This window comes from Lepisosteus platostomus, chromosome 9 (genome assembly GCF_059453375.1).
Source record: "Lepisosteus platostomus isolate fLepPlt1 chromosome 9, fLepPlt1.hap1, whole genome shotgun sequence".
NCBI lineage: Eukaryota > Metazoa > Chordata > Actinopteri > Semionotiformes > Lepisosteidae > Lepisosteus > Lepisosteus platostomus.
Genome location: NC_142619.1, coordinates 38,535,604 through 38,547,766, shown reverse-complemented (window position 1 = coordinate 38,547,766; position 12,163 = coordinate 38,535,604). Strand labels below are relative to the sequence as shown.

At 36.8% G+C, this 12,163-nt stretch overlaps 1 protein-coding gene across 2 annotated transcripts in view; it reads right to left on the bottom strand.

Moving 5' to 3' along the window:
• Positions 1-6,594, bottom strand: part of strip2 (striatin interacting protein 2) — a 37,541-nt gene extending 30,947 nt beyond the window's left edge. The window contains exons 1-3 of one of the 2 annotated variants that reach the window (XM_088644921.1): positions 6,414-6,594; positions 1,922-1,991; positions 1,185-1,259 (exon numbers count right to left, since the gene is read on the bottom strand). In XM_088644921.1, coding sequence (XP_088501047.1) covers positions 1,185-1,259; positions 1,922-1,991; positions 6,414-6,515 — 247 coding nt within the window. In that variant the 5' untranslated portion in view covers positions 6,516-6,594. The remainder of the gene's footprint in view (positions 1-1,184; positions 1,260-1,921; positions 1,992-6,413) is intronic. The other variant, XM_088644922.1, reaches the window with a different exon arrangement.
• Between the last annotated feature and the right edge of the window lie 5,569 nt (positions 6,595-12,163).

Here is a 12,163-nt window from a genome sequence, read left to right as displayed (position 1 = left end):
TGATGTCAAGCTCTGGGCAGAATTACAGACTGAAGGAGGAAGCTGACTTCGATGTTGATTCCCTGCTTACACATGCTGGAGAGTTAAAAACGTTTTTGAAGTGTAATCAACAGCTTTGTTCTCTCCGAGTTCCCCTGTTGATAAGATGGTGTTTTAATAGACAGATTTCCATTAAACAATGTTGCAGATCCATCACTTAGGTAACGTGGTATTGAGTCCACCATAGTCTTAGAATAAACATATTTTTTCAAAAGTATGGGAAAGTAGTTCATTAGCTGAGGGTGGACCAACCCTGGTGTTTCTAATCTTACCACCTTAGTCTGGGACTTAACCTAAGCTGTTCCACTATCCTGTTCCCACTGGCAGATCCTGTTTGACCAGGGATAGAAAAGCAAAACCTTTGATTTTATGATTCCTTGACACAGAAATTCTCAGCATAGTGATGAATTTGACTTTTCAGTCTTGTTGAATAATCTTATTTTTGTCTCACATGAGACTTTACCAATCTATTCCAGAAGCAGTAGACAACCTTTGTTGTCTGCAATCCTCTTTCATAACAAGCAATCAGATGACCTACAGAGGACACTATAACCTGGTTATGTGATTATGCACACATTTATTTTGATCTCTGGAGAGTTTAATATGCTATGTTCAGAGATCAACACCCCAGATCTCTCTGCTCTGTTATACCAATTGAACATGATGTACACATTCTGCGTGTTGACATTATGTGATGTCTATCAAACTCATTTTCTCTTTTTCGGCACCAAGCAAATTAATCTAAGATCTTTTGTTTTCCACTTGGATTTACCATTAACAGAATTGATTAAATGTCCCTTTGCTGGTGCAAATATGAAAGAAATGTGTAAGTATTATAAAATTAAAAATAGTTTTAGATGTTATTGAAATTATTATATAAAAATAAGAGAAAGCATTATAGAACTATGGTCAGTTGTTTTGTAAGCTATCCCCTGGTGGAATGTCAGAAAAGCAGCCTAAGATTACTGTATTTACATTGAATCTAGAGGATAAGATGAAGGCTGGAATTGCATTGAAGACCAATGCGCCAATTTGGATAATCTTCTTGAATTCATCAGAACAGTAAAACAATACCAGTTAAAAATCCTTCCTTCTGAACAAGACATCTACGATTACAAAGAACACCTGACTCCAAAGAGGTATACCTTGGCTCCGGAAATCTTCCTCAAAGCAGTCTCTGTTCAAACCGAACTCAGGTTCCTCGGTGTAACTGTAGAGTTCTGTCAACAACAGAGGGAAAAAATAACACTGTCAATGATAGATGGCTGTTTGAAAAAGAAACTCTGGACTTGGACACAACTGAGTGGCAAGTGTCATTACATCAACATGTACTGCTAGAACAGAACGTGTAAGGAAAGCGTCCACTTCTATTTACATCAGTCAGGTGTATTTTATATTATTCTTCTCATAAGGACTTGACATTCTTGATAATTTCTGGCTACATTCCTTCATTAAAATAATACTGCGCTTCCAAAGACAGAAAACTTGGTTGGTTAAGAGGAAAAAAAAATACAAAGTGGGGGAATTATAAACTTGATAATAAATTACATAATCACCAGGATCATTCTGACTCCTATAAAAGTGCATTTAAAAGTCAAATGCATGAAAAAAGGCCTTTGATTTTCATGCCCGATTAAACAATGATTATAGGCACACGCATTGCCATTTGATAATAATGTGCCTTGGAATTAAACCTCAGAAGTGCAGAAGCAGATAAAAATAGCTTTTGCGTTTAGCCTGGAACTTGAGCATGTAATTGACGTGAACTTCAAGGGCAGAAGCATTCACCGGGAACAAAGAGTCAGCAAGTGGAAGCCAGACTCAGGGCTGAGAGGTAGTATCAACAAAATGCCAAGAGCAGATGATACCTAACTCATCTCACCTGAAAGTTCAGCCATAAGGGTGTCAGAGTCCCCATATTCAAACTCCAGGTTAGGAGATTCCATGGAGCCCTGAAACACAACATTCGGCAACAGAATACATGAAACAGGACAAGAGTTCATCATACACCCAGTTTAAAAATAAGCTTTTCATGCATTTTATATTTCTAATTTGTCTTCCACCCTTTGTTTTTACAATTCCTATAGACAGGACAAAGATTTAATTCTGTTTTTCTTTTGGTGTATTATGTCTGCTTCAGCAGATAATGTGCTTAAAATGCACAGGAGCCAACATGCCCCAGATTCTAAGTAAATTAATAATGGTTTCCAGGAAGTATTCATCATAAGCAATCTGACATTTCATTTAACCATTGGTTAGACTGGGTCTTAGGAGCTTGCTGCATATACAGCCACTAACAGTCTTTCATAGCACATTTGTGAAAAGCAGGTACCCACAAGGATGTTTTTGATTAACCAGATAAATACAGAATATGTGTCAATGAAGAACATTTACTCTCCAAACCGAGGCACTCAGACCTTTTTGAGCACCAAACCTGCCTTTCTTTGGATTAGGAATATAGAAAACAGCTTCAATAAGCTCCAAGCAAACTTTGGTTTCTTTCCATGATCAGTTTTAAATTAAAATAAAACAAGCTCCTTTTTTTCCTTTCTTTTTGTATTTAAACATAGCACCTTGTAATGTATTTTTTTCCAAAACACCTAATAAGCAATATCCTAATGACTCGGAATTAACATGATCAATTCTACATTATTTTTATCATTGACATAAGAAAAAAACAGCTTCTATAAAATAACTAACCCGACCTACAGTAAATGCATCTACATCTCATAGCAGATGCATTTGGGTACTTGCATAAGCCAATGCTTCACACAGCAAAAACAAAAGCTCAAAGTGAAAATGTCTCAGGTGGCAGAAGAACCTATTACTTTTAAGGCTGCAGAACTCAGCCTGGTCCTAGCAACACAACTGGTCCCCCTAAAGGATCAGTGAAAACGTAAATACAGGTACAAATTCAGGAATACCTTCTTTGTTCTATAGCAATGTGCTAAATAAACTAATCTGTGCCAGGTATAACTTCTTAATTATTAACAATGTCTGAAAACAGAAATCCAGCATCAGCAGAATGATGGGGGGAATAATCTCTAGATAAAAGACACTTATTAGCTCTGAGCTGAAGCTCAACACTCAGGAATTTCTACTGTAATAAAACACTTCATTTACATTTTGCAGAGTGACAGCTAGCCTGTTTGCAAACCTGTTTGCAGACCGATGTTACAGCCTCAGTCTCCAGCTTAGTTTTATATTTTTATCTGTAGTAACAAATGACAGAAGACATGGTAGTCAGAAAATGAATACTCACTAAGTGCAAACTGAGAAGGGCTAAGCTAAGTGAACACAGAGGTTTGTCTATTTATTTCCCTTAGAAGTTGAACTGTGATGAGACACATACTGAAGAAGAATGGCAGTGCTTCATCTCAAAGGTTTGATAAGCCATACACTAAAAAAAAGGAGCCAATCTTCTTTAGAAAACAGAAATACTTTTTGCACAAAAAACGAATTGATATACATACTGCATTCTTTTCATAAGGACTTGACATTCCTGATAATGTCTGGCTACATTCCTTCATTAAAATAATACTGCACTTCCAAACACAGAACATTTGGTTGGTTAAGAGGAAAAAAAATACAAAGTGGGGGAATTATAAACTTGATAATAAATTACATAATCACCAGGATAATTCTGGACAGTATGGCATGAAAGTACAGCCAAGAACAGGAGACACTTCTACTCTGCTCGACTCACTTCTCACTCTACTCACTTCTACTCAAAGGATTGTGGATGTATGGAAAAGGCTGCAAGCTGGTTTTGAGGGCAACATTCTGATCACTTAACTACCAACTACCATAGGCTGTATGGACCAAATTGCCTTCTCATAAGATTGTTAACATTCTTATGTTCTTGTGGATGTAAAGAAGGCTCCTAGTACACAACACATGAATCCATTTCATATTTCACTCTTCAGGCACTTTTATAATCTTGTTCCGATGGAAATAGGAAACAAGTATCTAACAATAAATGCCACTGTAATACTGTAAACACCAGATCAAGTAACAATATCATTGCACCTCTTTGTGTTCATGTACTTAATTTAAGTTAATGCACACGAAATATCAAGAAACAGGTGTTGGCTAACAGAAAATTACTTACATCATCTAAAAACCTAAATGGTTCAATAGGAGTCTTACTGCCATCAATGAAACTCACTTTAAATTAATTTGTCAACAACAGTGGACAGTCGAGATTTCAGAAGACAACGAAACAGTTACTGCGTGATAAGAGAAATCCTTATATTTATAGTTTAATTATAGTTTATAGTTTATAGATTATAGATTATATAGATTATAGATTATAGTTTACTAGATAGGTCTGCTTCGTGCAAATGACTTCATTGAAAAAACATTTAATCCAAAGAGATGTTCCACTGTTGTTCTGAAAATTGATATTTCTGAAATCTCCCATTTTTTTACTTTACTGAATTGAACATATTTTGACAAGATGTCTTCCTTTTTGGGGAGGATTACATAGTGGAAAAGATGCATTGAAGGATTTGGTGCCTTAAAATCATCACCGCCTCAGCACAGTTTTCACAGAAGAATATAAATATCTCTGAATTAGGTTTCTCTTCTCTCCAATATGTGTGTCTTAAATCGATCTCTACTCCTTAAGAATGTGTTTCACAAAAAACAATCATACTGCACACTGCAAAGCCTTCTTTACGAAAATCTGGGAATTAGGGTCACTATTACTTATTCTACTGTATATAACAAATAACAATGCAAATTACAGGAATAAAATAAGATGAATCACATGAAAAGAATAAAACAGTATTAGCTCCTTGTTGTAACATGACACATGTTTACCACAGATAATTACCTCAGTTCATAATGAGATCAGTTCTCTTTATACATTCTGAAATGAACACCTAAGACTTTTTTATTATGGTTATTTCTCTGAGAAAATAAAATAATCTATTGAAAAAGGTAAGTTTTACCGAGACACTACCCATGGGCTTTAATATGGCTCTCTCACATAGTCTGCTGTCAAGTTACTGATAACACAGCTGTTCAAAAACATTTCCTTCCTCAGAGCTAGAGTACTGCAAATCTGTGTGCATCTAAAGAGGTTTCTTCAAATAAAGTCCCAATATTTCTGATTCGAGAGGGTAAGATTAAAAAATTGGTCATGGAGAATACTTAGAATGAAAATCCTATTTCTGCAGGAGAAGAGGGTAAAATTTGGTTAGATAACGTATTACTTAAAAACTTGCTTTAGTGTAGAAATGCACTGGAAAATGTTGCCTTCGATCATCGGTTAAAATGCAGACGAATGGCGAAAACAGATGAAAATTTCAGATTCATCTGTCTACACTAAAAGCACTGTCATAGTAAATAAAAGAAAGATATGGAATATGAAAGTATTGCCCTTGAGTGTTTACCTTTCATCAGACAGCATCTTCTCTTCATTGTGATAGAAAAGTGAGACTAGAGGGACACTAAGCTCCCATTTCTCAAATATTTGTTTATGCTAAAACAGTACGAATAAATAAATTGGTATCATTACAAAACAAAATGTCTCCCTTTGCACTTTAATGTTTTAAATAACTGGATGGTTTAAATGGTCTAATTTTATTCAACACTGATTTTGCTCACATTTTTAATGACAGAATGAATAAACACTTCACACATTTAAACATCTTAACGGATATTGTACACTACACAAATCAATCTTTAAATGGGAATATTGAAAGGTAGGCTATATGGAATCTCTTAACTGAGGTGATGTAATACTAGTTTCCAAAAACTGTGTCTAGCAAACGTGTTCACATTTGATTAACAAGATACTGTTTTTAGATAATGATAGTATAATATATATATATCCCAACTCAGTACTGTCGCTCTCGTATGCTTTTTTTCTGTCTGAAAAAGCATGGCTTTTTTCTTTATGCTTATTTATAACGGCGGAATGCCAGTCCGAGAAAAATAAAAAAACATATCAGAATTGTCGATAAATGGGATTGTTTTGATTAAATTTAAATACATGATTTTCTTTTAAATCGTTTACATTTTATAATAATTTCATTGCATTTATCTTAAATGTAGATGGAGTGCCCTCAATTTCAAAATTAATCAATTAATACGGGAATAAGTTTAACAAGTCCTCAGCTCTAAAATCCATACCATCATTCTACTTGATACCGCCACGCTGCCAGCTACAAAATTATCCCAGACACTGCCATCAAATTACATTGTGTGCCCGCACATTCACACATGTATTTTTAGCAGTAGTCTGAGCTGTCACAACATATCAACTCAGATTAAGCACGCTTTCCAAAGAGGTAGGGCACGCAAAAACTATCGGGCACACACAGTACCTTCTACACACAGACTCTAGTTCATTCATCAGCTCCTACCTCCGATTCTTTCCTCTGGTTCTTGAATAGTTCTCTCACTTTCGGAAGGGGCTTCTGTTTGCCGCTGTTATTATTAGATCCCTCCATTTCGGCACCCTGCATCTGTCCCTGGCCCCTCTCTGTCCTCACAGCTGCTCACCTACTGCCTCCAGTTACTCGAATCTGTCACATTGGAGCTGGCTGGGGGATTCCGAGTTCAGGAAATCCGTCCCCCCTGGGCTGATTGGTCGGGCTGTCCCACTGTGGGCAGTGGCTTACGGCAGATGGGGCTGGAAGTGGTCGGCCGGCCTGTCAGCGATAAAATACAAGGTGAGGGAGCTGCGTTTGCTTGGAGGGCGGCTATGGGATTCTTCAGCACGCATACCTCGGGCAGGCAGCAGTTGTGAGTTGGGATTGATGTCAGTCACAATCTGCACGGTGAAGTGCAGATTGTCAAAATGTTTTTTTTGCATGGAAGACGAAATATTTCAATTACAAATAGGAAGACCTCATTCGACAGTCCATTACTACACATTTTAAGGTGTCTTCAGCACTATAAGCTCTTAGGCAGTTTGATACAAGACCTTTTAAAGACGTGAAGTTTCATTTTCCTAAGCAGGGCTAAGTGTCAAATCCGACCAACGTAAAGTGTCCAAGAAGCGAAGTACGTAAACTGTCCGAAGTTGCTGCCTTTTGCGCTTTAAACGAGACACCAAGTCGCCTGTGGAGAACACAAAATGGAATTTATTGAGGTACAGACACGTATTTTCAGTAAATTTGATTCCGATAGTGAAAAGGCTAAATCTACAGAAGCATGGCTATGATAATATGTACAGTATTTCAGTGCATATTAAAAATTACTTTCTGTACTTCAGTGGGAAAAAAAATTGGTCTCCTATCAATAAGATAATAAACTTGTTTTTTTCATGACTTGCGTGAGATTTCTGTCATCTTTCATTACGCACGTCTATGAGTTAGGTCTTAACTGATCACCCGATCATAAAAACAAGGACCAAAAACATACAAGGTCACTGAAACTGTTACACTGCTGTTGTTATAAAGGTTTGTTCCAATACAACCTGAATAGATCATATGGATAATTGAGTTTACTGATATCCCACAGAAATCTAAATATGCATATCCAATAATTATGACAATGAGACACTTAGAGATTAGAGAAGCTTGAGGGAAAACTAATGCTAATCCTGTATCCACTTCACACAATTTCATGTAAGTGGGTTTAAATATTTTGATTAACCTTACTTGTTCTAATGCTGTATCACTGGTGTTCTAACTATGCCTATAATGGCATTGATAATTACAAAGAGCCGATATGCATAACTGTAGCATTCAAGTACACTTCTTGCAGAGATAGATAATGAGCATGGTCCTCTCTTGTTTATTGATGTACATCAGCAGAGCTCCATTAGCACTCATGCTAATGTTCTTAAACCTATATAGAGCACTGGATTAAATCCCACTGTGTCAACAGGATTTTAGTGCTGATCTTACCAGTCAGTTTCTGATGGTCTCCCTTGATTCTGATTGCCTTTTTGTGCTGCAGCTACACAGTAGTCCCTCAGGGATTTGAAGTTACTCTCACTTTGTCTGCACTATTAATGCCAGATCTGTTTTTTACGTTATTGATTTTCAGTACCTTTGTTGCATATTGGCCTCCAGTAGGCACTGTAAGAAAACAGTTTCTCACAGCTTTTGGTTTTCTTCATCTAGTTGTTTTGTGATTCTCTGCCCCATTATTGTATATGGTTTGTGCAAACTCTTTTAACGTAAAAGTATATGACATGTTCCTCTCTATAGTCTTAGGAGTGGAATACTAAGAAACTCCCAGTCAAACAGAAAATTCAGTTGAATGCTGACATAACCAGTGGATAAAGAGTCCCCCTACATCCTCTCTATTTGAACGTGTCTATAATTGGTTCTGTATTTACCAGACTAGGTTCAATTATGATCACTTACCTGTACTGTATATGCATAATAATAATAGTACAAAGCTCTGTGAGATATCCTTAGATTGTCACCAAAAAAAAAAAATTGTTCTTTTGATGTGAAAACTGACAGGATGGATTGACAGGTAAGGTGCTCTTTTCAGTATATAAACACACTTAGAAAGGTTCCAAACAAAATAAAGGCATTTAACCTGTCTTGTTCATTTGGTTGCAAGTATCAATTGATATATTTTGGAATCTTTTGGATTGGATTCCTCTTATTTCAGATATCAAGCACCATTACATGTTTGTGTTTTGAAAGTGATTAAGATTTGCCACAGGTCTTGCTGAATATTAGATTTTTCAGAGGAAGAAATTAAATAATTAAAATGTTGTGAATTCCTCTGTGTACATTAAATTGGAACACAAGCCATGTCCTGTCAAACACATGCTGTGGGACTCGGTGAAAATCCATTCTGCAGTGACATGTGAAAGGTACTCCTCTGCCATATTCATTTAGGATTATCCTCCGAATGAATTATTGATTAGTATGGCTAGGGGTAGTTAAAGTAGATTGCTTCACGCATCCCATATTTTTAAAAGCACTTCAAATGATAACATGATTAAAGCCTGTATTTCACAAGGAGTCTGAAAGTTAAGAAGGTTACTTCATTCTAATATGAACCTGTGGCCCAATAATTTTAAGAAAACAAAGGAAAAAGAAAATTAAAATGAAAAATATCCTGGTTTTTGCCTTTTTATTGAGAAAAATGTCTGTTCATTATCTTCACACTCCATTTAAACCCTTGTGTAAGAAACCACTCATTCCCAAACACCAGCAGACTCTTTCCCTCCAAGACAATGGTAACATAACACAGACTTTTTTTAAAGAAAATTGATTTGCTTTAAAACATATTTCACCAGAAGGGAGGGTTGGTTTTGTAAAGACAGCAGCACTGAGAAGACCATGACTATTAAGAGGAAACTAAGAGGAAAATGTTAATATTAAAGAACCTTTTTTTTCAATCTGATAGACACATCTGGTTCAATGCATTTACATATTCTCATTGCTGTACTGGATTGTCACGGCAAGGATGAAGTGGAAAAGCCAGGATTTAAGACAGTTTCTTATTAAAAACTAAACCTGAAAGTGAATAAAATGAGAGGGTCAAAATTCCATTGTTGCGAGAAGACTAGTTAACCTTCAGATTATTTTTTGCTTTTGAAAAACTAAGCTGTCATTCAAGCATACCAAGTGTCTCATTAGGATGGTTTAACTGCATTGCATTAGCAGACTGGACATAAACTCCTGGCTCGATCAAGAGAGTCACAGAAAAACAAGTCTGCTTGGGTTATAGGAAGACAAAGACTCCGAAACAAGCTAATATAAAACAGCATGCAATATTTCAATGGCATTTGTGCAGCGCTAAAAAAAACTGTCACTCACCTTTAAGCAGATAACCATGAATGGAAACAGAGAAACACCAGGCGAATACTTACAATAAAATGGAATTGTTATACCCATTGTTGTGAGAGAGAGGAGGGTTTGTGACGGTAATGAATGCTCCTATAAAAGAAATATAGTCCTGTGGGATGCAAACGAGTTGTTAGGGTTACTTAAGGTACAGCAAATAAACAGATAAAAAAGAAAGATGTTTCTAACATCTGGAGGTTCAGGATAAAAAGCAGGCAGCAACAGGACTTGCTTATTGACCAATATTGGAACTCCTGTGTTTTCAACATGGAGCATAGATCATGTTAATATAAACGAGATACAGTAGTACAGTACCAGCAAAGCTTCAAATTAGTTTTTAACATATTACCACATAAAACAACTGAGAATGAATCCGAGAAGTGAAATATTCCCCTTGCCTTCCTGTTTCCTGCAGAGAAGATCACTTATAGAAACATCGTCCACTTACTGTATTTATAGGTTTCAGAGCATACAATAGGCTACAAATGAGACTGTAAGGAGACTGCTTGGCCCACCTCACACAATAGGTTGCTGAGAGCAAATTGATTTGTATTGAATTAGAGAAGCCAAGGCATCAACGTCAACAACATAGATGGGTGCCATATTCCATGCTCCCACAACTCTCCTGTTTCATTTTAAATGTCCCTTCTCCCTAGTTACCATTAGGGTTCTTCGGTTTGTTTTTCACTGTTGTTTCTGACGAAGTATTTGAGAATGCTAAATATTTCAATCAGGTCCATTCATGGTTTTCTCTGTTCAAGACTAAAAAGAGTCATTTAATTTCCAGCTTATCTGCACAGATTCTCAATCCATCATATATTGACCAAATATTTTATATAATATTCTAAATGAGATCTCAGAATTGCTGTTACGCCCGGGTGAGCCAGAGCTCGCAGTCCTCAAAAACCTCCTGGTGCTGTGAGAACTTGTTCAGAAAGGTTGTCCCAGCCACCTGACCTGACCACATTTAACAGGTAATTATCTCATTAGCGCCAGCATAGTTTAACCCTGATCTGCCCATGGTCAGGTGCTCTGTCATTAAGCTTCCTATTGTTCAAGGCAAGTGTTATTAGCATTTACCAGCCCATCTGAACAAGATTATTCTGCCTGATTCAGCCTGTCTGCCTTATCCTTGAAACAGAATCTCAAAACCAGATCGATTTCAGTCTGCTCCTTACCCTCTGCACCTTACTGCAACAGACCAGACCAGCAGGACTGTGAAGCTTCCTGGTTGTGGAGCTTCCCTGCTCTGCTGTACCTACCCTGTCCTGTCCATTCTCTGTCTGCTTCCACAATGCAACTTCTGCTTCATCCAGGTTTGGTCAGTTTTAAGGTCAGGGTTTGAAAACACTTAATATGCACAAATGTTTGTAGATATACAGTAGCGATGTCTTCAAAGATCTTCAAATCAGTAACTACCTTTGTACGACTTTGGAGTGGAGTCAGCACAAAGTGGGCTAAACTGAGGGGAATCGGCAGAAATAGCTGCATTTTATTTCTCCAGTGTGGTCCCCATCATTGTCCTTTATGGCAACTCAAATACCTCTATATTCAAATATGCTTTATACCTTGATCCCAGTTATTCAGATCTTAGTGTTCTCTTTATTATTTGGATTTGGATGTTTTGACTGTCAATATGAGTTGCTGTGTCTTTTTGATGGTACTGTATGAGTGAAACATCAGGCTCTCTAAGGGAGAAGGGCAGGCTTGGTTTTAACATAGTGGTTTTCCACATAGGTGGAAATAACACCCAGCAGAATACATAACAGTAATAACACACAGCAGAATATATGCAAGTATCTGCAATTGTGTAATTGAGCTACAGCTTGAGAAACCTACAAGAAGAAATTACAGCAGAGTGATGCAATATATTGTTTCAGATTCCTTTGAACAATAGCACATTGTTGAAGCTGATTGTATTAAGATGTTAAACTGGAAGAAAAGTATTTCTTCAATTTATTCTGAGAAAAAGTTTTAACTTAACTTTCTTAAAACAAATTATTTCAAATCATAAAAAAACATATTGAAAATCATGATTTATTTCCAATTCACTATCTTGGATTTTAAATGGGATGAATTGTGAATTGCTTCGAGAACTGACACGAAAAAACAAGGTTGACACACATCACGTTCCTGCCTCCCTGTCATTCCTGTTCTCTGGGACTGCTCATATGAACCAAAGAAATGTTGCAATCGTAAATTAACACAGTGCCTGGAACAGCATTTGTGTCACAGCGTTTTCTCTCTTCTCTGAATGCGCTACATTTTGCATAGTTTGTGATTTTAACCTGAGGCAAGAAGTTGGCCTAAAAATGACGGCCATTTGTCTCAAAATATCTCCCCAGGGTTCT